The 27,747-nt window shown below is 44.9% G+C and overlaps 1 protein-coding gene and 1 pseudogene across 1 annotated transcript in view; one reads left to right on the top strand and one right to left on the bottom strand.

Moving 5' to 3' along the window:
* The window catches only part of LOC124799122 (semaphorin-1A), a gene marked incomplete at its 5' end in the record, with an annotated part of 341,830 nt that overhangs the window by 257,194 nt on the left and 56,889 nt on the right, over positions 1-27,747 (top strand). The window contains one exon of the mRNA XM_047262659.1: positions 24,965-25,027. Within this exon, the coding sequence (XP_047118615.1) occupies positions 24,965-25,027 (63 nt within the window). The remainder of the gene's footprint in view (positions 1-24,964; positions 25,028-27,747) is intronic.
* Positions 12,251-12,368, bottom strand: LOC124799413 (annotated as a pseudogene).

The raw sequence follows: 27,747 nt of genomic DNA, 5'->3' as shown, positions 1-27,747 counted from the left end.
GAACATGTGCACGTAACATATGGCTTTTTCGGGTAAGCTTTTCACGTCTCGTCCTTTATTTCGATTACTTCTTCATTTCGTACTTAAGTTTTTCAAGTGATTTTAACGTCACTGCTTTCGAATTTTCATAGTTTCTTCTTACGATTTTTCTAAATTTTTGCATTCCAGTACAATTCACCCTTATGGGTATGCAGTTTCGTAAACTCTCTCTTAATTGAATTATATGAATACCATTGTGTATTTTGTGTATTGAACCTGGGACCTAGAAACGACAGAGAGGCTTCGTTCCGCCATAGCCCTCAGTGGTTCACAAACCCACAACAAGCGGCAGCAGTCCACCCGCCCTATCGCCGCCCCACACCGAACTCAGTGTTATTGTGCGGTTCTGTCCTCCCCCCCCCCCCCCCCCAATCCTCCACTTACCACGGTTGGCATCGGCTATGGAGTGTGGCACGGGACAGACAGATTTACACTGGAGGCCCTGCAAAGTATTCTTCCTTCTCTGCGTAGAATGCATCTCTTACGTCCTGTTAGTTACGTATCACCATAGGACTTTCTGCAACTTCATTTCCAAAAGGTGCTGGAAAACATCAGTCGTCATCTTTAGTTCTTAAGACAACGTAGTGGGCCCTGACCACAAGCCACTATAAGCAGGTGAAGGAAGATCAATGCATCAGCTCGAGGTTGGCCAACGCCTCATTCTACCAGATGCTGCTCTTGCGTCCCTAACAGCCAGGAGAACTGCCCTTTGGGGCGACTGCAAGTGATGCGTTACAACTAGTCTTTGTCTGCGTATTTGTCTTCTTTGTCCGTAGTTTGAGCTACATTTACATCCATTGTATTCAAGTTTTCTTACTTTCAGCATCATGGGCTATGTAGTCTGTGAAGCATGTCTTTAGTGTCTGCTCCTCTTAATGTTTTACTTACACTCTCCAAAAAAAATTTCCCCTGTTTCATTGCTTATTCGACATACAGGTGGCGAGAGTAAGCAGCGCTTTCTCACAACCTTCTCGAAATATGTTTTTCCATCAGGCAGTATGTAAATACTGACTGTCCTGGGAGGTATGGTCAGTATTCAAGGATATTACAGGAACGAGCATTCGAAGCAAAAACGTCTAGTAAACACGGGTTCTAAAATGCATACATTGGAACCTATGAGCACGTATTCATCTTCGGTACTGTGAAACAAACCTCTTCTACTGCAAGCTCTTTGCTTTCCACATTTAGTATGTAAGCTACATAACAGGTAAAATTCAACACACATAATACAGGAATGAGGTTAATTAATAACCCCAAGAAATAACATACTTTACACTCTCACATCACTGCACATTTCAGTGTACATAATAGTTAAAGTGTCCTCGTAAATAGTGTTTAGAAATATCAACCCGAAAATTAAACTGTAGCGAACCGGGACTGCAAGGCTCGAAGTTGTTCCGAGGAAACCGGCCGTTGTGACCGAGCGGTTCTAGGTGCTTCAGTCCGGAACTACGCGGCTGCTACGGTCGCAGTTTCGAATCCTGCCTTGGGCATGGATGTGTGTGATGCCCTTAGGTTAGTTAGGTTTAAGTAGTTCTAAGTCTAGGGGATGATGACCTCAGATGTTAAGTCCCATAGTGTCTAGAGCCATTTGAACATAGTTACGAGGCTCTCAGACCAGGCTGGCTCAGATAGAGTAACATCCCCCCCCCCCCCCTCGGTCTCTCTCTCTTATAATCCAAGTCTTTCCTATCATCTATCATCAAATCTTCTTAAAGTTTGAATATTTTTGTCTTTTTTTATTTAAAATTATAACGTATTTTTAATTTATTATTACTTCCATTAAAACTGTTGAAAACAATAATTGCTGTTTGTAATAGGGAATATGTTGTGTAATCTACACCAAAAGCTGTAAGGCAACATGTCTCTAAACGAGCAATAAATAAAATCAAAATTTCCATATTTTGGGAAGAGGTAGTATAGAACAAAAGAACAAAATTGTTTAGTAAAAATTGTCTGGTAAACAATGCATATCTTAAGAGCTATGAGTACTTGTTCAGAACAAGAAATGTGTTTCACAGTAGTGAAGATGAACAAGTGCTCACAGCTCTTAAGTGGGGTAGGACGTCAAACGGGCCGACTTGAAGTAGGAGAGTCACCACAGGACATTTTAATTTCTACTGTCTCTACTTTTCCAAATAAATTCATAAAACTTTGTCACCATGACCAGGAAGGGTTGAAGACTCACACTCATCGCAGTGGAAGTTCAAAAACGTAGCAAACTACTATTTTTTACATATGAAATTTCATCATTTTTTCACTTATTATTGGCTGCATTTGTTGCTATAAGTACACTTTTCTTCCTAAGTACGAAAGATTCTTCGATTAATTTTTCATAGCATACAAACAGTAGTTACAGGTGTATGAAACGCTAGAATTTTCCAAATCTATTAAAAAACTGTGGAAAAAATTGAGATAATTAACTATAAACTTAAATTTTTTCTAAACATGAACTTTAAAATGTAAAAGTTCATTCATTTTTTCATAAATTAAATAACTTCTAGAGTTTCATACACCTGTAACTATGGTTTGTATGCTGTGAAAAAGTCATCGAAGAACCTCTCTTACTTAGGAAGAAAAGTGTACCTATAGCAACAAATGCAGCCAGTAGTAAGGGAAAAATTGATGAAATTTCACATGTAAATAAAATGAGATTTGTTACGTTTTTGAGCTTCCACTGCTATGAGTATGAATCCTGAATCCTTCCTGGTCATGTTGTTAAAGTTTTATGAATTTATTTGTAAAAGTATAGACAGTGGAAATTAAAATGTCCTGTGGTGCCTCACCTGCTCCAAGTCGGCCCGTTTGACGTCCTACCCACCTCAAGGTATGCATTTTGGAGCCCAAGTTTACTCGACATTTTTGATTCGAATGATCCCTGAATATTGACCATTCCTGCTGGGACTCAGTGTAGCGGTAACGAGTGTCTCCTTTAACTGCTCGTACGTTGCCGAGATTCCTCGAGCACCTGTCGCGTTCCGGGTAGAGGGGGAGTAGGCGGACGATGGCCATCGCTGTCAGGGTAGAGGCTTGGCAGGGCGGTCCTGTTATGCGAGCTCAAACGGCCGTAGGGACGGCTTTATCTGAGGACTTTGAGGCCGACGGGCGGCGCATCCCGGCGCGGCGCCACAACAGAGGGCCAGACGGCGCGCTTTCATCGTGGGCCGAGCGGCCCTCCTCTAACCCGTCCCTCCACCCACCCTGTCCAGCCAGCCCCCGCCCCCTTTCCTGTTAGCCTCCTTTCCCATGGCCCATTGCCCTTCCGCTACCGGTTTTCAATCTCGGCGTCTGCGGTTCGGTGAATGAGAATTAGGGAATCAAAGGAAGGCCTCTCGGCCGGCCCTCTCTCTCTCTCTCACGAGCCCTTTTTAAACAGTAAATCGCTGCTCAGATCCCTGTACGCCATTCCTTGGGCAGCGTCCAGCGTGTCGGCGAAGCGCCCTTCTTTGACCCTCTGCGGACCATTAAAAGTGGATAATACCTCCGTCACTGACAACGTTTTTTTTTGTTTTTTTTTTTTAATTAAATCGCTTACCGACAGCTTTTCTTTTATAGGTTAGCGTCCCCCGTCCACTAGGCCCCAGCACTGCTGAAGGAATTACCCCGTTTTTAGTAATAATCTATTTGGAACAAGCATCTTTCAGTTTATAAAGTAGTGTCTCATACATCTTACAATAAATTCAAGCAATAACCTCGCGGGGAGGTTCGGCCGCCGCTAGGGCGACTTGCGAGTGAATGAGGATGAAATTATGATAAACGACACACAATACCCAGTCACCTCGAGGCAGAGAAAATCCCTGACCCCGCCGGGAATCGAACCCGGGACCCCGTGCGCGGTAAGCGAGAACGCTACCGCAAGACCACGAGCCGCGGACGATTCAAGCTATCAATAAATATAAGTAAAAGATAAAAATAAGAAATTTTAATAAACAAGCATGTAAGACAAATGTTTCCAATAGCACCTACTCTTTTAAATATCCCTGTTAGTAAAACTACTCGGAACTGACGCAACGTACACAAAAAGGTACATTAGTGTCACTAACGTTACTTTAATACTGTAGAAATAGATGTTTGCAGTAGTGGATTGAAACGAGCTACAAAAATAACCTAATACGCGACGTAGTGCCATTTGTCTTTACATTAATTCCTAACGGTCACGGTGTCCCTTGCAGGCGATGCCTGTGTTCGCTAAATGTGATGGCATTGTTGAATGAACCTACCTTTAGCTTAAGCTTGAGTCCAAACACGCCTCCATGGACAGCCAGGCTATCCGGCTTATAAACACAGTCAGTCTTACTACACAATGGCCAATCAAAACACCAGGTACAAGGCGTGAAGATCGTGAGACCTTAAGGTCAAATTGCCTAGAACATATAAATCATAAGAGAAAATAATTATAAATATAAAAGTCTCTTGGCCAATATCAACACAACTGAAATATAGAACACCAAAGTAAGGCAAATATTTAATCTCAAGGGGTTACAGGCAGACGAAATATGGGGGAAAGAAGTAGCTAAGCCCGACAGGAAGAAACTTCAAGCAAACAAATCGCAATATAATTATTACGCAGGTGGGCAGTTCGGCAAACAGCTAACAACAAGTAATGCTGATTTACTGGAATCAGCTGGCTATCGGTCTCACAAAAATAGGTACCTCTTCTAGGGATGTACGAGGAATTTACATTACCAAAAATGATTTGACGAAAGCCACAAGACCAACTAAAGCATACACTGAGGCCCTTCCCCGGTTTCACTTCTGAATTTAATAAACAAAATATTAAACAATGGTTAATCTGTCTTGTAACACAAACAGATAAGCAGAATTAAACACTATTCTAATAAAATACAGAACACCAATAAATAAAACAACGCTGGCAAGCACTGAATAGGTAACATGCCAGACAAGTAGCTTACAGTAAGTGCCGGCTTGTATTTACAATCGCGCGACCGCTACGGTCGCAGGTTCGAATCCTGCCTCGGGCATGGATGTGTGTGATGTCCTTAGGTTAGTTAGGGGGACTGATGACCTCAGATATTAAGTCCCATAGTGCTCAGAGCCATTTGAACAATTTTTGAACCATTCACAATCAAACAAACCATGCTACCCAGCAATGTGGTCAGTAGGAATCAAAATCCAAATTACAAACTGACGTTAGTAACAAATCGCGAATATGTGTCCAGAAAAATCGCTGAACGCAACCTGGTAGAAAAATACGAATCACCGCCTTCGGTTACAACGGAATATCGAGTGGAACGACCACAAATATCAGCCAGGACCAGGATGCAGTAAGTCAGACGTCAGCTAAAAATAGAAAAAAGGGCTCACCATAAAGTCCACAGTATACTAGGGTGGTTTGATAAATCTGATATAAAAGCAAGAAATAATACTTGTTTCGTAAACAACTCACCTGACTGTTTATGCTCTTCACGGGTATGGTGCCGGATTTGATCGTCTTCACGCCGGGTAAATCTACGGAATCACAACTCACCTTACTTCTCGACTTAGTCTCCTTGGAGAGATATACATTTGGTCCAGCTGCAACTATGACTTCCTCATTTGATGAAAATTTCTTCCCAGCAATACAAAGTTTCAAATTGAGGAACAAGAAAAAGTCACTTAGAGTGGAACAGGGTGGATGAGGATCCAACTCAAAACCCACTTCATACACTTTCACCATTGTTATCACTGATGCGTGGGATGGCGCATTATGCTGGAGAAAGAGCACTTTTTTGAGTGCTAACCTTGGTATTTTTTCAGCCAACGAAAGTTTCAAACGATCCAGCAACGAAGAATTATACGGTTCAGTTATAGTTTCTCCTTTCTCAAAGTACTCTGCGGAGATCATCTTTGAAAAAATGATCTTCGACTTGTCTGTGCACTTCCACCAGCCTTTGTCCATTGTTTTGACTGCCGTTTTGACTCTGGCGTGCAATTGATAGCTCTAGTCAGAAATCGGCGCAGAAAATCTTGCGGATTGCCATTAAACATCACCAGACATTGTGCTGAAATGTGCTAGGTGCGTTTTGGGTCGACTGCGAGTACTCGTCTCCCACACAGCTTCTCCATATCCAATTCTCAGTGTATGATATTGCGCGGTCCCTCAGTTGAGGTGCCTACAATGTCAGCAATCTCACGAATTTTTATTCGGCTCTCTTGGACTACCATATCATGGATTTTGTCAATGGTTTGGTTTGTGGTGACCTCAACTGGAGAGCCGGAGCGTGCTTCGTCTACGTGCTTGCCCAACCATGTTTAATTTAAAAATAAATGGTCCTCAATGATGGCACAGAGTCCGCGTGAACTTCACCCAATTTTTGTTTGTGCGACAGTCCAATCCTTCAACTGAAAATGTTTAATAACAGAACGGAACTTGCTCTTCTCCATTAGACACACTGACCAATTTAGACGGCTATCAACAATGAACTGTACCCTGTACATTGTTGAAAGTCTCTGGAATAATCAAGCGTACCAATCATGAAGCCGCAACGAAAACGCTACATTCTTTCATGGAAATTTGCCAGACTTCTGAGACCACCCTCGTAGGCATGCAACAAGGTTCCTGAGCAGATCCACTCCTCCGAAGGTCGAGTAGCTGACAATCACCAAGCGGCGTGGTGATGCTAATAGCACTCCTCAGGCTAGCTCACGGCCATCCATCTATGCTCGGCCCAATGGAGTTCTCACACATCCTACGTAAAACCGGACCTCCAACTCTCCAGAATGCTGCCAGCAAGTCCTTCCTTTTTGCTTCATCACACGTCCCGACATCCCCGCCCGCCGCTGCTCAAGCTCTCTCTTGCTGGCCGGTGCCCTCCAGTTTCCCAGAAACGGAGAAGAGACATACGCAGGGAGACACTATCGATATGTGAGCGCCAAGGACGTCGCGCGTGCACGGCACGGACACTATGACAGGTAGGTTCTGGGAAGAGAGGAAAAAAATTTTCAAATTGCGTGAAATCTTATAGGACTTAACTGCTAAGGTCATCAGTCCCTAAGCTTAACACTACTTAGCCTAAATTATCCTAAGGACAAACACAAAGATCCATGCCCCAGGGAGGACTCGAACCTCCGCCGGGATCAGCCGCACAGTCCATGACTGCAGCGCCTTAGAGAGGAAAAGAAAAGCAAAGAAGTCTTAAGTTCTATGCAGCCCATAATTGACCAAATTCAGAAGGAAAAAGAAAGAGAGAGAGAGGAAGAGTGGCTTGAAAACAGTCGGAACAAGAGTTGTATAATAGTGATTCCTGAGACGCATTCCTCTTTTTTTACAACAGTACAATCATGTGTTCTCCTTCGTCGCCACAACACCCTGGGGAGTGGCCCAAAGGCGTATTTAGGTCACGGACTCACGTCCCACGATTTCATAGCCATCTCACGCCACCATTAGCGGTTTATACTTTTTGTGCGGTCGAGCAGTGAACCGCTATTAGTTAACTGCGAGCGGCAGTAAACAGCTTGTTGGCCGCAGGCCGCGTAATCCTTTTAGAGGGCAGTAAAATCAGGGTTGCGCTCGGGTCGACCGGCTGGTGTGCGTGCGCCGAGGCAGTGATAATAAAGCAGCCAACTAGATTACGTATCAGTAAACAGGCACAGGCGACAGCCAAAGGGTACTCGGGCGCACGACGCACGGGGGCTGCGGCGGAGAAACGCCTTGCACAAGAGGTCTACGTCTCTCTCTCTCTCCCCCTCTCCCTCTCCCTCTCACCCTCTCTCACCTTGACAGTTACATGTTCCTCGGTACTCGTAGCCATTACCCTCCTAGGTGTGAGACACTGGCATGATGTAAACTGTTCCAACATTTTGACCTTTAATGGCGAAAGCCACCTGCAACTGTGGTCAAAACGCCGGAAGACTTTGCGCCATGTCGCCGTCACACATTTACTGAAACCGTGACTATCGGAATTAGATGTGAGAGACATCCGGGATACAGCTATACAAAGAAGTGACAGAAGTCTCGGACCTCCTTTTGCCTGGCGTAGTGCAGTAGCTCGACGTGGCATGGACTGAAAAAGACTTCGGAAGTCCTCTCCAGAAAGACGCTGTCTCTATAGCCGTCCATAATTGCGAAAGTGTTGCCGGTGTAGGATTTTGTGCACGAACTGACCTCTCGATTAAGTATCATGGATGTTCGATGGAATTCATGTTGGGCGATCTGGGTAGCCAAATAATTAGGTCAAATTGTCCAGAATGTTCTTAAAACCAATCGCGAACAAATTAGGCCCAGTGACATGGCGCATAATCATCCATAAAAATTCCATCATTTTTTGGGAGCATGAAGTCCATGAATGGCTGCAAATGGTCTCTAAGTAGACGAACATTGCCATTTCCAGAGATTGGTCGGTTTACTTGGACCAGAGGACCCAGTCCATTCCATGTGAACACAGCCCACACTATCATAGACCCAGTGCCTTGTTGACAACCTCGGTCCATGGCTTCATGGGACCTGTGACACATTCGAACACTACCATCAGCTCTTACCAACTGAAATCAGACTCATCTCACTGGGCTACAGTTTTCCAGTCATCTAGGGTCCAACAGATTTGGTCAGGAACACAGGAGAGGCGCTGTAGGCTATGTTGTGCTGTTAGCGAAGGCACTCGCGTGGGTCGTTTGCTCCCGTAGCCCATTAACGCCAGATTCGCCGCACTGCCCTGGCGGTGACAGAAAACAAATGCCGAAACCTATTTTTCAGGAATAACTGGACCTCTGTGAAACGAGTACAACTGATTTTGTTTACAGCGAGGCTAATTATGATTTTCGGTTGTTATTAATATGGCACTTTTCTGTAACCTTTGACCGGTATCGCTTGGACATTGTTGAACGAAATAGCGAGACAGTGCCTGCTGCCTTAAAAGGCGCGTTCAGTTCCGAATATTCCTAAGAGCCAGCGGTGCGGAAGGGGTGCAATTGACTATGTCACACAACTGTCGATAGCAGTACCCATTCCAAATAACTATATTTTTTCGATGTGGTAATTAAAACTTGGTGACTTTGTAATCTTCGTCCAAATACTGGTTTCATGCAGCTCTCCACGCTGCTCTATCCTGTGCAAGCCTCTTCGTCTCCGAATAGCAAGTGCATCTGAAATACATTTGATTCTTCTTACTGCATTCATCTCCTGTCAACGGCCATGCCGAGAGGAATACGCCTGTTCACGCGAGATCACCGAAGTTAAGCACCGTCGGACGTGGCCAGTACTCGACGGGTGACAATTCGCCTAGGTGTGTGGTGATGTAATGTCTCTGATCGCCAATACTTGTGACAGTGTCCTGGAATAAAATCCAAACCTCTCCGCTGTGTCTCACGAAGTGAGGGCATGCGACACTTGATGGTGACCCGTTCGTCGATTGGGGTCGTTAAGCTCTGCTATTCGAGAGGAGTAAGCTATCTGCCAACACCAGGATCCACTCTCTCCCTTCTCTCAGCATCACCAGCCAACTCAAACATGACAGTACACTCCACACTTACACACATTACAGTCATCTACACTTAACAGATACGAAAATGGCTCTGAGCACTATGGTACTCAACTTCTGAGGTCATAAGTCCCCTAGAACTGAGAACTACTTAAACCTAACTAACCTAAGGACAACACACACATCCATGCCCGAGGCAGGACTCGAACCTTCGACCGTAGCGGTCGCGCGGTTCCAGACTGTAGCGCCAGAACCGCTCAGCCACCAGCGGCCGGCTAACAGATACGCTTCCTCACACAGCTCTAACACTTCGTGGACGGAAAGGCACGTGCGGGTGCAAAGAATAGGAAAAACCTTTCCTATTAAGCAGCTGAATCTGCCCTTGTGGAGCTCCCAGCCACTCATACCATGTGCCTTTACTTCACTTATTCATCCCTTCGGCTCCCTCTAAAAGTTTGATCCCCTACACTTCCCTCCATTATCAGACCATTCATGCTCTAGGATGCGTCCTATCATTCTATCCCCTCTGTTTGTTAGGATGTGCCATTAATTTCTTTTTCCCCCAGTTAGATTCAGTACCACCTCATTAGATACTTTGTATGCCCTTCTATACTTCAACATTCTCCTGTAGCAGCACATTTCAAAAGCTTCTGTTCTCTTCTTGTCTAAATTGCTTATAGTTCACGTTTCACTTCTGTGCAAGCCTACTCCCCAGAGAAATACTTTTAGAAGAAGCTTCTGAATACTTATATTTAAATTCGATGTCAACAAATTCCTCCTTTTTTATCAATGATTTTCTTGCTATAGCCAATGTGCATTTCCTATCTTCTCTACTTCAGCCATCATCAGTAACTTTGCAGTCCAAATAGCAAAACTCATCTACTTCTTTTAATGTCTCATTTCCTAATCTAATTACAACATGGGACTGATGACCTCAGAAGTTTAGTCAGTGCTCAGAGCCATCTTTTTTAATTACAACAGCATCGACTTGTTTAATTCGACTGCATTACATTGCTGGTATTTCCTCCTCACGCCCTTCTCGGCGGGAGGAGGTCGTTTTGGCCCGGTTAAGAATTGGACACTGCCGGTTCAGCCATCGCCATCTGCTGACGGCTGCGCCGGCGCCGTTCTGCCCATGTGGGCACTTGCTGACGGTTAGACACATTTTAATGTCCTGTCCAGATCTTCACACTCTGCGCCTCGATCTTAACCTGCCTAATACTTTCGATGCCATTTTAGCGGATGACCCACGAGCTCGTGTTCTTTGTTTTATCAATTTAACAAACCTCGCTACGGACATTTGATGATGTTGTTTTTTACTCCTATGCCTGTCAGTCTGTCTTTTATCGTGTTTTCCCTTTTAGTTGTTGTTGTCAACTTGTGCCTCGCGGTGCATTCTTAGAGTAGTCAGGGCGCTAATGACCATTGAAGTTGTGCGCCCTAAAACCACAAAAAGACACCAGCCATTTCGATCAACTTCTCTTCCATGCCCTTTGCCGCCTCTGACAGAATTACATTGTTACCAGAAAACCTCAAAGCTTTTTATTTCACCTCTCTGAACGTCAATTCCCTTTCCAAACTTCTCCTTGTTTCCCTGTACTGCTTGCTGAATGTACTGATTGTATAACACTGGTAACTGGCTACAACCCAGCCTCACTCCCTTCTTAACTGCGGCTTTCCTTTCATGTGCTTTGACTCTTATAACTGCATTTTGGTTTCTGTACTACTTGTGAATAGCCCTTCGCTCCAGGAATTTTATCCCTGTCATCTTCAGAGTTACAAAGGTCGTAATCCTGTCGACATAGGCAAAAGCTTTCTCTAAATCTACAAATACAACAAATGTAGGTTTACCTTTCCAGGTAAGTCGCAGGGTCGGTACTACCTCACGTGTCCGTACATTTCTCTGGAACCCAAACTGACCTTTCCCCACATCGGCTTCTACAAGTTTTTCCATTGTATATAATAGTGAGCTTTCGGGTGTTCTGCCGAGTTGTTGTTTCCATTTTCTGTACGGTATTTCGACGATCGACCCATCCGTCTTCCTCAGGTGCTGCGAGTTTTACAGTTACGTGTACTCATTACCTGGACTACAACCAGACTGTGAACTGTTGTTGATCTCACGCCGCTATTTATAGCCGATTCGATTCCCGACATCCACTACGCCCTTTGATACTCTTTCGTTTTTCAGGCTCGCATTGATATCCCATGAGATGCAAATTTTGTCAACGTTTTCCAGTTCTGTGAATATGGTGGCCGACGAGATTTTAATAAACTGATTGTCGCACCTCAAACGTAATTTCAATTGAAACTGCCGTCCCTTTTTATTAGGTTATCTTTTCAAATCTTTATTTCGAAAGGCTTCTTACTTACGCTGTCCCAGAAAATTGGTGTTCGCTGCGCTATAAGGGTCTGGTCGTATTCCATTTCGTGATTATATTCGAGGCAGTGCTCGGTGACAGTTGACTGCCTCGTTATTTTAGTCGTCACTGTTGTAGTATCCTGCCCCCACCTACGACACGCCGCATTTGCATAGAATGCGGTACACACCTGAATCTCGGAGACCTAGGTCGTTTTGAACATAAAAGAAACTCCTCCCGAACAGGCCATGAAGGCCCAACGGAACCGACGGCCGCCGTGTCATCCTCAGTCTACAGGCGTCAGTGGATGCGGATATGGAGGGGCATGTGGTCAGCACACCGCTCTCCCGGCCGTATGTCAGTTTCCGAGATCGGAGCCGCTACTTCTTAATCAAGTAGCTCCTCAGTTTGCTTCACTAGGGCTGAGTGCACCCCGCTTGCCAACAGCGCTCGGCAGATCGGATGGTCACCCATCGAAGTGCTAGCCCAGCCCGACAGCGCTTAACTTCGGTGATCTGACGGGAACCGGTGTTACCACTGAGGCAAGGCCGTTGGCCGTTTTGAACATTGCAAAGAATAATTTTTTTCCTGTGTTGAAGGGAGCGAAATACAGAGGATGCCATGTTTCTGTAGGAGACTTTCCGAATATTGCGTCAACATCAAGTAGATAAGCGATTTTTTACTTTCCATCCTCGGTCTCTTTCTCAGAGTGCATCGGCTTTCTGTTCGATGAGCTGAGTACTGATTCCTTCGGTACACTATTCATAGGTGTTCTAATTCTGCAGCGAGTATCTGCTTGTCTGAAAATGTTCCAGTTCAATGTAGCAGAGTCTTTAGAACCGAATTTCTTTGTGACGGCTGGTGATGTCTCGAGACATGGAGACAGAGGTCAGTGTGCTTAGGTTTTCTACATACATTGTGACCTAGTGATCCGTCCGTTCTGCTCTTAACTAACACGCCGAAGAAATATAATTGGTCCTCTTGTTCAAGTTCCATCGTGAACTTTATATTGCGATGGAGAGAGTTTAAATGTTCCAGCATCGTGGTGGAAGCGCCAAGTTTCTGGCGCAGCATAATTACGGAGTATATCAAAATAAAGACGCGAGAAAACCTAATAAACAGGGTTGGAGTTTCAGATTAAATAACTCAATTTATTAAAATTTCGGTGGCCAACACATTTAAGGGTGTTGGAAAACGTTGAGGGGAACTGTGTTTCACGAAATATCAGTGCGAACTCAGAAAAATAAGAGTATCAGAGAGCGTAGTCAGAAATCGAACTTGGTTCTAGAGGCGTGGGACCAACAGTCTAGTTGGAGTCGAGGCAACCAGTAAACATCACAGAAAAACTCACTGAATCTGAAGAAGAAGGGGGGGGGGGGGGGGTGTCGGTCGTCGAAATATCGTGCAGAAACAGGTAACAACAACTCTGCAGCATATCCAGAAGTTTACTATATACCCTTCGAAATATTAGTAACTCTGAAACGAGTGTGACCACAACTTAGCAAAGTCGTCGTCATTCCTGATGCACTGTTTCCGTTGCACCCCTAAATAGTGGATACGATATAACTGCAGTCAGGTTACCGTGGCGAGTAAGGTACGAGATCAGTTCTCCCGGAGAATTAACAGCCAGCGAAGCAATCGCAGAGCTTGTCGTGGGGCGGGTGCGACACGCGTGACCGATGGAGCTCCTTCCACGGCAGGAGTCGACCGCTGCCGGCGTCTCTGGCGGATATAATTGATGCTGCCCAGCCGGGCCGATGTTATCGGCGTCTCCGGGGCCCACCGGCCGTCATCAGTCATCAGGGAGAGGGGGCGGGGGGGGGCAGCGAGTCCCCACCCGGGGCCCGTGACGCTGCCTCCTTAGGGACCCTCCCCCTCCTGTGCTCCGTACAGCCGAGGCCGTCGGCCAAGACGGGTTCAGGCCACACACCCTCTACGTCACCTGTTTACAACTCGCATTCTGCGAGGGCAGTACGAAAGATTGTCAGTCTGCCAACAGATACCATTTATATCAATGCAGTGTTGTTTTTGTTATGTAGCTGCCCAAGTCAGGTGAGAGCTTAATCTGCGGAATAGCTTTCGACTTACGGCCTTTTAAAGCTGCCGTGTTATGGCTGTTTACATTTGCCTCTACACACAAGGTGTGACGAAAAAGTAATTGGAATTTTTGTTTTTCGTAAAGAATCTTAATTCTTTGATCAACATCAACTTTGTCCGCTTCAAAACAATCCCCCTCAGATAAAATGCACTCGTGCCAGCTCTTTTTCCAATCTTGGAAGCACTTGTGGAACTCACTTTTCATTCAGCTCCTTCAGCGATTCTGTTTCTATTTCGTAAACGGCGGTAAAATGACGTCCTTTCATGGTTCTCTTCACTCTTAGGGGCGCCATGTCTGGCAAATAACGTCACTGAGGCAAACATAACGGTGTTGTTTCCTGCCAAAAAATCACGAACGAGGTGTGAGCGGAACCGTTATTGTGATGCAATTTCCACAAGTGGTTTTGCTACAGTTCTGGTAGTTTTCTTAGGACTGTTTCACGCAAACGGTGCAAAACTTCCAGGTAGTATTCCTCATTGATGGTACGACCATAAGGCAGGAACTCATCATGCGCTATCCTATGGTAAGAAAACAATGAGAGAAACCTTCACATGTGATGTAGCTGCTCTTCATGTAGTTTCCATCGGGACGATTGGGCCTTGGTTTCGACGTCACCTGTTATAAACTTCCTTAGAAGTTCTGTATCGTTGTCGACTTCATTCAGCAATTTCTAAGTGATGTCTATACGACGTCATTTCCCATCGAAATTCAACAGTTTCCAAACAAACTTCGCTGCTACACGTTTTATGTCCAAAACATCCGAAACAATTGCTCGGCGTGAGCCAAAAGACATGCCGACGTCGTCAGCAACCGCTCTGATAGTGATTCGGCGATTTTCTAGAAACTTTTACTTAGCTTCTTGCACATTGTCGTCAGTAACTGGTATGCTAGCGCGTCAGGGTGGTCGTCCTCTACCACTTCTTCTCGACCTTCTTTGAAACTTTTATACCACTCGTAAACTCTTGCCTTACTCATAGTAGATTCACCAAAAGCCACCGTCAACATTTCGAATGTGGCGCTGCACTTTATTCCATTTTTAAAACAAAATTTAATGCACATTCTTTGATTCATTTTTTAAGTAAAAATTCACCGAGCGTTCGAAAGCACTTGTAATCTTTTCGACTGTCAACAATAAACGCCATAATCAAAACAGTTGTAGATGTAAACATATATCAAAAACATGTGCACCAACAAGACAAAAAAAAATTGAAAATCGGATGTATAAAGATCGCGAAATTAAAAAATTCCCTGTACTTCTTGATCACATCTCGTATATACTACGCAAGCCACTGTATAGTGCGTGGGGGAGGGTATATCGTTCCAGTATTACCGATTTTCTCCCCCATTCCAATAGCGTATTGAACGAGGGAAAAATGACTGTATGTAAGTGCCCTAATCTCTCTTATCTTGTTCTCGTGATCATTGTCGGAGATACAGCTAGATAGCGGCGGCATAATGGCTGCACAGCCTTCTACGAATACAGGGTCTCTAAATTTACCCAACTGGAAAATGTTGATGGAAAAAACATCACAGCTGTATTTTATGTACGTTTACTACGCACAACTGGTTTCGTTCTAAATGAACATCTTCAGGTAACACCGGAATTTCACCATTAGCCTTCGTCACTATTTATTTATCGCATGGCAAATACACATAAAATGCAAAAACACTGAATATACAGGAATATTTCTATCACACAAGACGAGCAAATGCGAAGTCAGAACTATGACACAAGCGTTCAACTACATATTAGTATCTAACCGTTCAGTCCAGTCTGTCGCACCTGGGGATAATTTGAACAGGTCTATAATGTCCCCTTGATAGGCTCGTTTTTGGCACTCTTGAGCAATGTGGAAGACCGTGTAGCGCTCTGGTCCACAGTCATATTGGAGTGCCGGCAGTTTACCCCATTTAAACAGTAAATCTACACTTCTGCCAAACCTGGTACTCATTCTGTTGACAGTTTTCCAGACTTCACGCAGCAGTTAAAGCCGCTAGGTTTATTAACCGTGTTGGTACGGTTGTTAATAGTTGCTGCACTGAGTTGCTCAAACATTTGCTAACTCACGTGATTCTTGAATAGCGGGACTTCAGACTTGTTCAGGATGCACTAGCAGTGTCTTCGTGGATAGGCAGGAACCAGTCACTATTCACATTCTAGTATTCACGTACCAGGGCCTCTTTCTAGTGGAGTTCTTCTTTTTCTTCTTTTCCCGTTGCCCTTCCCCGTATAGGCGCAGGGTCGGCATGGTTATTAACGGATTTGGAATGGTTAGTTTAAGGGATGCCCGGATGCGACGCCTGTCGCCTCGAAATTCTTATCAACATACCGTGATAATGACCACGATTGCCGTTTGGTTTTAATGAGCATCAGTTTCATGCCTTGGTGACACAAGTCAGCATTGCTAATCACTGACACAGCATTATCTCTTCAAGTACTTAACTCGATCAAGGTGCTGTTTGTTGCAGCCTAGTTTTACTGCTCGTGCCAAGAGCTGCCATAACGCTAAGAGGATTGAGAAGATTAACCAAACATTTTATTAGAGAAACCTGCGATAGGGCATCGACTCCAGCAATTTTTTTTTTTAAATAAAAGAAAAGAGGCAGCGGAAGATCATAACGAGAATATGCATATAGAATTATTTCCGCCAAATGGAGAGTAAAAGGTTTTCCCTGCTTTAATGCAGCAGAGTGGTACCGTTGTTTTTTATTATATTTTTAAATGTCATTTGCTTACGTCTGTTACCTGAAACTTGAGAAAACCTCACTAAGATGAAGTGTTATTGCTTCGAAATCAAGTATGGAAGTTTCTCTTTCCGTCTCTGGCCCATAGAGAAGCAGCTCTTTCTTGCAGCTGTAGCTACAAACGTCGTTGAGAGAGACGTTATTCTCATGCTGAAACGACACGTGCTGTGCAAACACATTTCTCTGCTTCCAGGAAAGGTCAACTGGAATAATTTTGCTACAGGTAGAAGCATTTTCAACAAGAAGGACGAAAGACGACTTAATGGCTACGTTTTGTGGTATATTGTGTATCAGTCTCTCTTTTTTCCAACAGAGCGACACCCGTACTCCCAGCTACTTTAAATGATATTATGGAAAGTGTGTTCAAACTGTCCTTAAAACAATATGCGCTTTCTGCACTAAAACATCTGTGTATTGTTACAGTAGCAAAAACAAGTACAATACGAATGACACCCTTCGTCACAGCTTTGGAATCGGGTGATCTGCCTGAGCAGCGTGCGTGCGTACTTGCGTGCGCGCGCGCGCGCGCGCGTGTATGTGTGTGTGTGTGTGTGTGTGTGTGTGTGTGTGTGTGTCTACACGAGGTTGTGTGTGAATATACATAGCTGTTTGCTAACCATTTATCAGCGCGATCTCATATAGATGACAGCATCACGCTCGACAAAATGTGTCATCCCAAACCCCTCTGTCGTAATTTCCTGTCATCAAATGTCCAGCGTGTGTGTCTCGTACATCTGCCACGAATTTGGACAACTGTTCGCACAACATCAGAAATAACCGAAAATGTTTAATTAGTTAGTTTAAGCTGACATTTATAGAGCCGGATCAGCAAAGCGGGTGCACGTTTTGGTCCATAACAGTTTGTTATGCGAGGTTTATCGTATTGGCGGGGCCCTATTCGTTATCGTGTCGTTCGGTGATCGGATTCCAACAGTGTGAGCCGAGCTTGCTAACCGGTAGTTTCTGTGTTCATTTCAGCGGATTGTGTATTTCAGTTCGCAACTTTACTAAAGCGCCTACTTTGTCACATAACTTCCGACGCTGCTGCTGATGACGTAAATGCGAAGTGCTGAATTCAACCAACCAAGCTAATTTACTTCCCGATTTTATCACGATTTGCACACCACAAATGACATTTAGTACAAGAGGAAGCTTACAACAGCAGCAATAACTGGAAACTGAAAATTTCGCTCTTTAGCTTATCTACAGTTCATTTTACTCTGTACTAACTTAGCGCGGAATTACATCGTCTACCACAAATCAATACTCTTTCTTTGGGGCTCGCCACGTACATCCATGTTTCGATATTCTCGAGCAAACAGCATTCGAGAGAAATTACGTTCGAAAGCGGATCCGATCATTTGTAGTAAAGTGTCCCGAGATTACCTTAGTAACTGTAGGCTAGCTTTTCTTAGTGTATTCCATGACGAAATAAATTCGTTGTTGAATATGGTAATTCAGCTTGCGTCGTGAAATTAAATCATAACAACACAACCTTCTTAGTCGTTCTTATGAGATATGCCCGTACAAAATGGGTATAAAATCATTTCAGGTATTGCTGCTTAAATGAGCAGTCATATTTATATCCCTTCACTTGTTCGACATACGTTTTTAATTTATCTGTATCTAAATCCATGTGTTCTTTACAAACCACTATAACGTTCGTGCTAGAGAGGCTACTTTTGATCAACTGAGCAGTTCTACTACATTTGAGGTAGTTTACGGGTGGGCTTGTCACTTCCAAAGCAGCTGCAGTCGCCCTACAAAGTCATTTCCGGTATATTCAATGTAGCAGGATATATACACAGTACTCTGAAAACTCGGCTATCCCTACATAATATCGCAATTTTTGTTAGAAAGTTTAAGCTCGATAACGCATGTAATGAATGTTTTGACCACAAAATACCGTCTATGGCAACTAGCATTAGAAGATGTCCAGTGCAAGCTGAAGTCCATCCCCGTAGCTGCCATACGGAGGATCCAGGTTCGGTTCCCAGTACTGCCAGGGATTTTTGCTTGGTTGGAGGACTGGTCTGGAATACACTCAGCCTCGTGAGGCCAACTGAGGAGCTGTTCGACCGATTTTTAGCGGTTCCAAGATTAAGCAACCCGCCAATGACCGGTAGAGCGTTGTGCTGACTACATGCCCCTCCATACCGCATCCGACGATGCCATTGGCAGAGGATAACACGGCGGTTGGTCGGGTTGGATTGCGACCAGGCTGCGGAATTTTGGTACTACATATCACAAATGCAGGCCGAAACCAGATTTGATTGTTTCAGAGAATGTGATTTGTCTGAAACAAAAGGAAGTTCGCAAAATGTCAATCACTAATTTCCTTCGATGCAGTGGTTTCTTCCCCAAAAATTTACACCATTTCATGTTCAAGTCGCGAATAGAGCGCGGGAAGAAAGATTGTTGATAGGCCTCCATGGGAGCTCAAACCTGTCTGATTTCGCCGTCACGGCCTCTTCGCTAAAACAGACATTGAATACACTAGTAGACTCTTCTTGGAACGTTCCCCACTGGAAATTTTAACAATAAGTCACATCGTGATGCCCAACGCCTCTCTAGTGTCGTCTGCCAATGGGATTGCCTGAGCATCTCCGTGATGCTTTCGCATTTGCTAAATGAACTAGTGACGAACCACACTGCTCTTCTTTGGACTTTTTCTTTTACCTCTACCAATCTTGTTTCGTTCGTGTTCCAAAGTATGGAGCGATATTCAGATGTTGTTCGAAAGAGGGTTTTATAAGCTACCTCCTTCTTCTATGGACTACACTTCCTGAGGATTCTGCCAGGGTCGTTACAACAGTTTATGGAGCTCTGGGGTATGTCCATAAAGTGAGACCGACGAGGTGGCGCAATTGTTTCCACGATGGATTCGCATTCGGGAGGACGACGGTTCGAATCCACGTCCGGCCATCCAGTGGATGACTAGAAAAAGTAATTTTGAGTGATGAATCACGATATACACAGTGGCAATCCGATGGAAAGATTTGGATTTGGTGATTTCAGGGAGAATTTTGTGTAGTGGCAAGAGTGGAGTACAGAGGAGGTGATGTTACGGAATGGGATGCAGCCGATGGTAGTTGAATACATCCCACGATGTTTCAATTGGGCACCTGCCAGTCATTTTCAGGTGAGCTGTCGAAATCTTCGGTGACTCACCCGGTGCCCAATTGAAATATCGTGTCGTGTATCAATCGACGACTGGCTGCAAGCTCGAAATTAGTTTGAACATTCAGTTCGCCAGGAAAATTTTCAAATTCACACGGTAGGCGGTGTTCTTCAAATGTTAAAATGTGTGTGAAATTTTATTGGATTTAACTGCTAAGGTCATCAGTCCCTAAGCTTACACACTACTTAACCTAAATTATCCTAAGGACAAACACACACACCCATGCCCCAGGGAGGACTCGAACCTCCGCCGGGACCAACCACACAGTCCATGACTGTAGCGCCCGAGACGGCTCGGCTAATCCCGCGCGGTTGAGGTGTACTTCGTGGTTAGAGTATGGTCCTCTTATATCACTAAAAAAAGGCTAAATATGGAAGGATATGAACACTTTTTACAGCATTGTGTGCTGCGTGCAGTAAAAAATCAGTTCGTAGACGATGACTGCTTTTATCATCATTACAGTGCACCCTGTTATAAAGCAGCATCTGCAAGGCAATAGTTAGTAGACAATAACATTCCTGAAATGGACTGACCTGCCCAGAGTACCGACCTAAACACTATGGAACATCTTTGAGATGAGTTATAACATCGACTACGCTCGATACCCAAGAGTCCGACATCAGTACGTTCTCTAGTTTCGGCTCTTGAGGAAGAATGGACTGCCATTCTTCCGCGGACTTTCAGAATCCTCACTGAAAGTGTTCCCAGCACAGCTCAGGTAGTTATAAATGCGAAGGGTTGGCGTACTCGATATTATTATAGTCTTGTACCGTAAGGATGCAAGGGAGAGGATGCTGTTGCAGGTGGCCAGTATCCTCTTTCTACAAAGCAAATCCACTCGTGGATTAATACTGTTCTTTATTTACATTTATTTCGTGGTAAGAGCTCATCAGTAATAGTCCTCTTGTAGACACTATCGGTAATCTTGCTATTGTCACTAATCTGGTCACTATAAATTGTCTTAGCCTGAGTGAGCCAGTGAGCCAACAGGGCCCTCCGGTCAGTGGCGGTGGCCTAAATACTTGCTGTTGAGAGGGCGTTGGCGGTCTGTTGCTTGTCGGTGTGTCTCTGGTCTCTCTCGTGACAGGCAAGCTTGATCCAGCGCCTGCTATCCATCTTCTCGCTACGTCTTTGCCCACCTGCCACGAGATAACTGGGTGTTTGTGTTGTCCTCATCATTTCATCATCATTCATGAAAGTGGCGAGACTGGACTGAGCAAAGGTTGGGAATTTGTACGGGCGCTGATAACCGCGCAATTGAGCGCCCCACAAACCAAACATCATCAGCCGGCCGGAGTGGCCGTGCGGTTCTAGACGCTGCAGTCTGGAGCCGAGCGACCGCTGCGGTCGCAGGTTCGAATCCTGCCTCCGGCATGGATGTGTGTGATGTCCTTAGGTTAGTTAGGTTTAATTAGTTCTAAGTTCTAGGCGACTGATGACCTCAGAAGTTAAGTCGCATAGTGCTCAGAGCCATTTGAGCCATTTTTGAACCAAACATCATCATAATCATTCATATTTGCGACATTTTACACCAGCATAATGTTAATGTTTGTTAATAGGTGTCCGGATACCTACGATTAGGTAGTCTGCGTCCCCAGATTCTTCCGACGAATCTCAGTCTGGCATCTCCCTCTCGTACGATTATTGTTATGTACTCTTTTGACTTTAAGTCGCTCCGTACGTATATTTCCTGATATTTCCTTATAATAACCCAGCGATGACAGTTTCCTGTACACTGGCGTGAGTCTTCCTGGGAAGGGGTGAACTTCTGTACGTTGCACTCATCGGGAACGCCTCTGGGAGCGCTTGGCCGCTGCAGCCGCTGGCTTCGATCCGCCTCCGGAGCCAGAGCGGCGGCGGCGGCGGCGCTGATCCTGTTTTGTCACGGCCATTAGCATATCGCCGCTGCGCCGGGCGCTCAGCGCTGCTGACGCGCCCCCGTTCCCTCTTAATGGTAATTAATGCTAATTCGCCTCATTTACTGACTTCGCACACTTTGCCGCGCCTTTGTCCTCCTTATTAACGAAACCTCCTCCCTGATGCGCTCTCTGAATAGAATCGTACCGTCGTATCTATGAAACATCGACGCTCCGCGGGGTGGCGATGGAACGGGATTATTCTCTAAGTGTTACGTACATAACCTTGTTCATGTAACTGTACCGGCAGCTTTGTGTGCAGTTCTCGTACAGAAGTAACACTGCCGTCACAAATGTGTGCCTATTTACAACGATCACTTCTGCACTTGTTCAGTAAAGTTATTACCAGTGCAGGTGTCAGTTTTTACCTTTCTTCGGGCCGGTCTGCGAATGGTCTCCTTAAGATCATTATTACACTACTGGCCATTAAAATTGCTACACCATGAAGATGACGTGCTACAGACACGAAATTCAACAGACAGGAAGAAGATGCTGTGATATGCAAATGATTAGCTTTTCAGAGCATTCACACAAGGTTGGCGCCGGTGGCGACACCTACAACGTGCTGACATGAGGAAAGTTTCCAACAGATTTCTCATACACAAACAGCAGTTAACCGGCGTTGCCTGGTGAAACGTTGTTGTGATGCCTCGTGTAAGGACTAGAAATGCGTACCACCACGTTTCCAACTTTGATAAAGGTCGGATTTTAGCCTATCGGGATTGCGGTTTATCGTGTCGCGACATTGCTGCTCGCGTTGGTCGAGATGCAGTAACTGTTAGCAGAATACGGAATCGGTGGGTTCAGGAGGGTAATACGGAACGCCGTGCTGGATCCTAACGGCCTCGTATCACTAGCAGTCGAGACGACAGGCATCTTATCCGCATGGCTGTAACGGATTGTGCAGCCACGTCTCGATCCCTGAGTCAACAGGTGGGGACGTTTGCAGGACAACAACCATCTGCGCGAACAGTTCGACGACGTTTGCAGCAGCATGGACTATCAGCTCGGAGACCATGGCTGCGGTTACCTTTGACGCTGCATCACGGACAGGAGCGCCTGCGATGGTGTACTCAACTACGAACCTGGGTGCACGAATGGCATAACGTCATTTTTTCGTATGAATCCAGGTTCTGTTTTCAGCATAATGATGGTCGCATCCGTGTTTGGCGACATCCCGGTGAACGCACATTGGAAGCGTGTATTCGTCATCGCCATACTGGCGTATCACCCGGCGTGATAGTATGGGTTGCCATTGGTTACACGTCTCGGTCACCTCTTGTTCGCATTGACGGCACTTTGAACAGTGGACGTTACATTTCAGATGTGTTACGACCCGTGGCTCTACCCTTCATTCGATCCCTGCGAAACCCTACATTTCAGCAGGATAATGCATGTTGCAGGTCCTGTACGAGCTTTTCTGGATACAGAAAATGTTCGACTGCTGCCCTGGCCAGCACTTTCTCCAGATCTCTCACTAATTGAAAACGTCTGGTCAATGGTGGCCGAGCAACTGGCTCGTCACAATACGCCATTTACTACTCTTGATTAACTGTGGTATCGTGTTGAAGCTGCATGGGCATCTGTACCTGTACACGCCATCCAAGCTCTGTTTGACTCAATGCCCAGACGTATCAAGACCGTTATTACGGCCGGAGGTTGTTGTTCTGGGTGCTGATTTCTCAGGATCTATGCACCCAAATTGCGTTAAAATGTAATCACATGTCAGTTCTAGTATAATATATTTGTCCAATGAATACCCGTTTATCAAATGGTTCAACTTCTGAGGTCATCAGTCACCTACAGGTGCTTAAACCTAACTAACCTAAGGGCATCACACACATCCATGCCTGAGGCAGGATTCGAATCTGCGACCGTAGCGGTTGCGCGGTTCCAGACTGTAGTCCTAGAACCGCTCGGCCACCCCGGCCGGCCTCGTTTATTATCTGCATTTCTTCTTGGTGTAGCAGCTTTAACGGCCAGTAATGCACATTGGCTGCATATCTAAACTGACGCAGTACATTTGAAAGCAAGGAACTTCCGGTATGGAAAGAGCCACTCATTAGCGCCAATGGTCGGGAGAAAGCGCAAACTTGCTATGAGCACGAACAATAAGTTTCTTATTTTGTTCATACTTGCAGGCATTCTCCATCAGCTACTCGTTACTTAATGTCTATCACGTAGATTCTATCTTTTGCAACTCTGTGTTTATTACTGTTTTACCACATCAGTTTCCCACAGCCGTATTAGACGTCTTCAGTAGTTGTATAAAATTATGAATTGCTTATATAGAAGCACTGAAGATGATGCTTAACACAAACAGGTAAAACACGTTCGGCAGAAAAAAATAATAAAAATACATTTGCTACAGATTGCTAATATTTGTTCTCATCTACATGATGAATATCGATAAGTTTCTTCTTGAAGAATAAACATTTCTCTTAAGATGACGCTATTAATCTATGAAGAGGATCTTTGATTGTAAAATCGGAATAGAATTATAGTTGTGTCCTGTTTTTCTTTGGCGTTACGTATCTTTTACTGGATTCGAATGTGATGGGAACTCGTTCACCACCTGTATACCAAAACGTCATCGAAAAATATCGGAGCGTGTGTTACTAATCTAGAGAAGAAGAAGCAGGAAGGAACGTAAATATATGAAAGAGTAGAGCCTCTCTTAAGTGTTATTATTTTTTTATAGCCGCTCAATAACAGGTTCTGCTCTTTATTTTCTAATATGGTGTATTATTAACCTCCTTATGTGACAGTCGGCGCCAAATTATAGTTCATTATGTTACAGCACGAACAGAAATTGCGTTGGTTAGAACAGTCGACATCTAAAAAAAAAAATGGTAATTAGTCAGAAGGATATGTCATTCTTCCATTGTTATTCACATAGTATTCTGCGCTATGGTTATTGAAAGTACAATGACACTTTCTTTATTGGATAAAATTATTTTAAGCCAATGTTCGTTGTTTTAATGGCTTTCATAAAGTACTATTTTTTCGTTTTTAGATTTCTCTCTCTCTCTCTCTCTCTCTCTATCTATCTATCTCTCTCTGTCTCTCTCTCTCTCTCTCTCTCTCTCTCTCACACACACACACACACACACACACACACACACACACACACACACACACATATGCGCGCTCTCTCTTGTCAGAACATCACTGTTGGCTGGCTACAGTATGGTTTCTTTTCTCTGTTGCAGAGGATCGAGTGGCACTCGTCAGGTGCCCATCGCGAGCTCTGCTACCTCAAGGGGAAGTCAGAGGTGAGTACCAGAAAAATACACCTTGCTATAATGTTGAGCCTTTTTAGGGCAGTCAGTCGGGTGTCATCGTCCAGGTAATGCGATGTTCCAGCAAGCTGACTACCTATTACCTTCAGGTGGCTCTTGTAAATGTCTTTCTCGATCTTTTGAACGCGGACTCCGCTGCTCCCGATCTTCGCTGCAGGTTTGGTATGTCACAAGAACATGTTTATGCGCTACCTGGAGTGGCCACTTGCAGGCCTTGTTGTGCTGCACCTTGCTGCTCTCTCTGATGCGGGCGTGTCGGTTCTGTGACCCCTCATTTTTCGTGGAAGTCACGGGCCGGTCGCCTAGACCTCTCTCGGAGACTACCCAATCGGGGTACACTGTCTGGAAGCCCCTAGGTAGGTGCAAAGCCAGTATGAGGGCTCGATTTTGCACTATCTGTATCGAAGTCTGCGTCGACGGCGTTTCCCCAGACGACAGTTTTGTACTCCAAAACTTCCACAAAACAGCCCCAATGTCCTGTGGGAGTGTGAACTCGGATTTAGCGGTGGTAGCTGGCGCAGCCTTCCAGTCGCTTTTCTTCTCAGTTCTTCGACATGTTGGCTCCTTGTTAGACACCTGTCGATAGTGACGTCCGGCTACTTGTCACTCGTTCCTCATCGAATAGCTCTACTCAGGTTGCCTACCTGCCTCAAGTCCGTGGGGACTGGCTATCTCCAGCGAATGCTCGATTCTTCGCTGTATTAAAGACGAACCTCTATTTCGCCGTCCGTCGCACAGGGTCTTCGGAGATTGACTGTAGTCTGTGCTGCGTAAGCTGGGCGCTGATGCTTAGCGTAAATAGTGCCATGTCGTTGGCGGAAACTGCAAGTTATGCGCGTGGACACTGTGGCAAGGCCTCTGTGAACATAGTGCACAGCAAGGGACAGAATACCGAACCTCGAGGGACTCCCACATGTATCTAATTGTCTTCCACTGGGCCCCGATTTTATACTCTCTTGCAGCTTTCGTCTGTCGTTCCACGACAATGCCAGTGCGCGGTTCCGCTGAAGAGGTAGGGGGAATCTAGAGTTAGTATTATAAACAAATGTCTTGCGTGTAATTTCGTGTGTTCCACATGAAAAAACAACTTCAAACTAGTCCGGTTTGATGTACAGCTTAAGGTCGTTTAATGACAGAGATAACCGTTTCTGTAGAAGTACATCAGATATTTGCTCGCTTGCATCTCTTCTTTATCACAGTCGTGGATACTGTCAGAAGAGATCTTCAGAAAACCGCATGCTGAATGTTGCTATATCCTGATGATGTGCTATTGGCTTCTGAAGATGAGACTGACCTGCAGCGTCAAGTGCAAACCTGGAACAATCGCCTTAAAGAATTAGGTCTACGACTCAACATAGAGAAAATGAAGTGTCTCACCACAGATATAAATGTCTTTGAATACCAGGTGTTGACCTCTAAACAACAAGGACTTTCAAGTACCTGAGCTCGACCACTGTCCTTTATGGAAATCTCAGAGCAGAAATTTCTAACAGGCTGAGTACCATATGGCTCGATGGCGTTCTGTGGCTAGAAGAATCCAGACAGGCTCAAGTCGAAAATACAGCGACCTCTAATTTGTTCAATTGGACTGCATGGTTCTGAATGCTGGCCTTCAACAAAAGAAATGGAACAACGATTTGCCGCCACGTAAACAAAGATGCTAAATTTGACTTCCGGGTTAACACTGCACGATCATGTCATAAATGGTGAAGTTTGAAAGTTGTATGGAGTGGTGCCAGCAGCAGACAAGATTAGAGAAAGCCCTCTGCGATGCTACGAACATGTTTTTAGAGCAGACGCAGCAACAGTGCCAAACATTCGTTCAGATATGAGAGTGAAAGGTAAACGGCCAGTAGGACCAGTAGGACGACCTAAACAGCGACGGCTTGACACCATACGCGAAGATCTCAAGATCTCTGGGGTGCAACCCGATCTGGCACAATTTCATATAAAAAAAGTAACAGAGAACAAAAACAGCGAAACCCGCCGCCATGCAGAACAAACGCAAACGAGGAGGAGGATGAAGAAAGATGAAGACAGTAACACCGGAAGTGTAATCTGCGTTTCCTGCAGCAGTGTGTGAGAACTGCCTCTATGGCGCGCCTCGCTGACCTCAAAATGCACCACACATCTGTGCTCAGTCGCTACTGGAAAAACTGTTTTCATCCTCAGCTATTACTTTCCTTGAGCTAAACGACCCCGTTTTAGGTTAAAACCAACAGTCGAGATCGCAATAATATTTCTTTATTTATCGGTTTCGGTTCATGTTAAAGCCATCTTCAGAATTTTTGGCCCTGGGTTTTCTCGTGATACAGCTCTCGTACACTGACAGTGTACGATCGTGGTATCACGAGAAAACCGAGGGCCAAAAATTCTGAAGATGGTTTTAACATGAACCGAAACCGATAAATAAAGAAATATTATTGCGATCTCGACTGTTGGTTTTAACCTAAATATAGCACCAGGTCCCTGTACCCCATAGACAAGGTTGTCTAAATTTATAAATGACCCCCTCCGTGACAACCAGCTTGGATTCCGAATACACAGATAATGCGAAACCCAACTCGCGGTTTTGTCATATGACATTCTGAAAACCATGGATCAAGGCAATCAGGTACATGCAGTATTTCTCGATTTCCAAAAATCATTTGACTCAATACCATATCTACGCTTATTTTCAACAGTACGATTAT

Source organism: Schistocerca piceifrons, chromosome 5 (genome assembly GCF_021461385.2).
Source record: "Schistocerca piceifrons isolate TAMUIC-IGC-003096 chromosome 5, iqSchPice1.1, whole genome shotgun sequence".
NCBI lineage: Eukaryota > Metazoa > Arthropoda > Insecta > Orthoptera > Acrididae > Schistocerca > Schistocerca piceifrons.
Note: the sequence above shows the minus strand (reverse complement) of the source record. Positions and strands in the feature narration are given on the sequence as shown.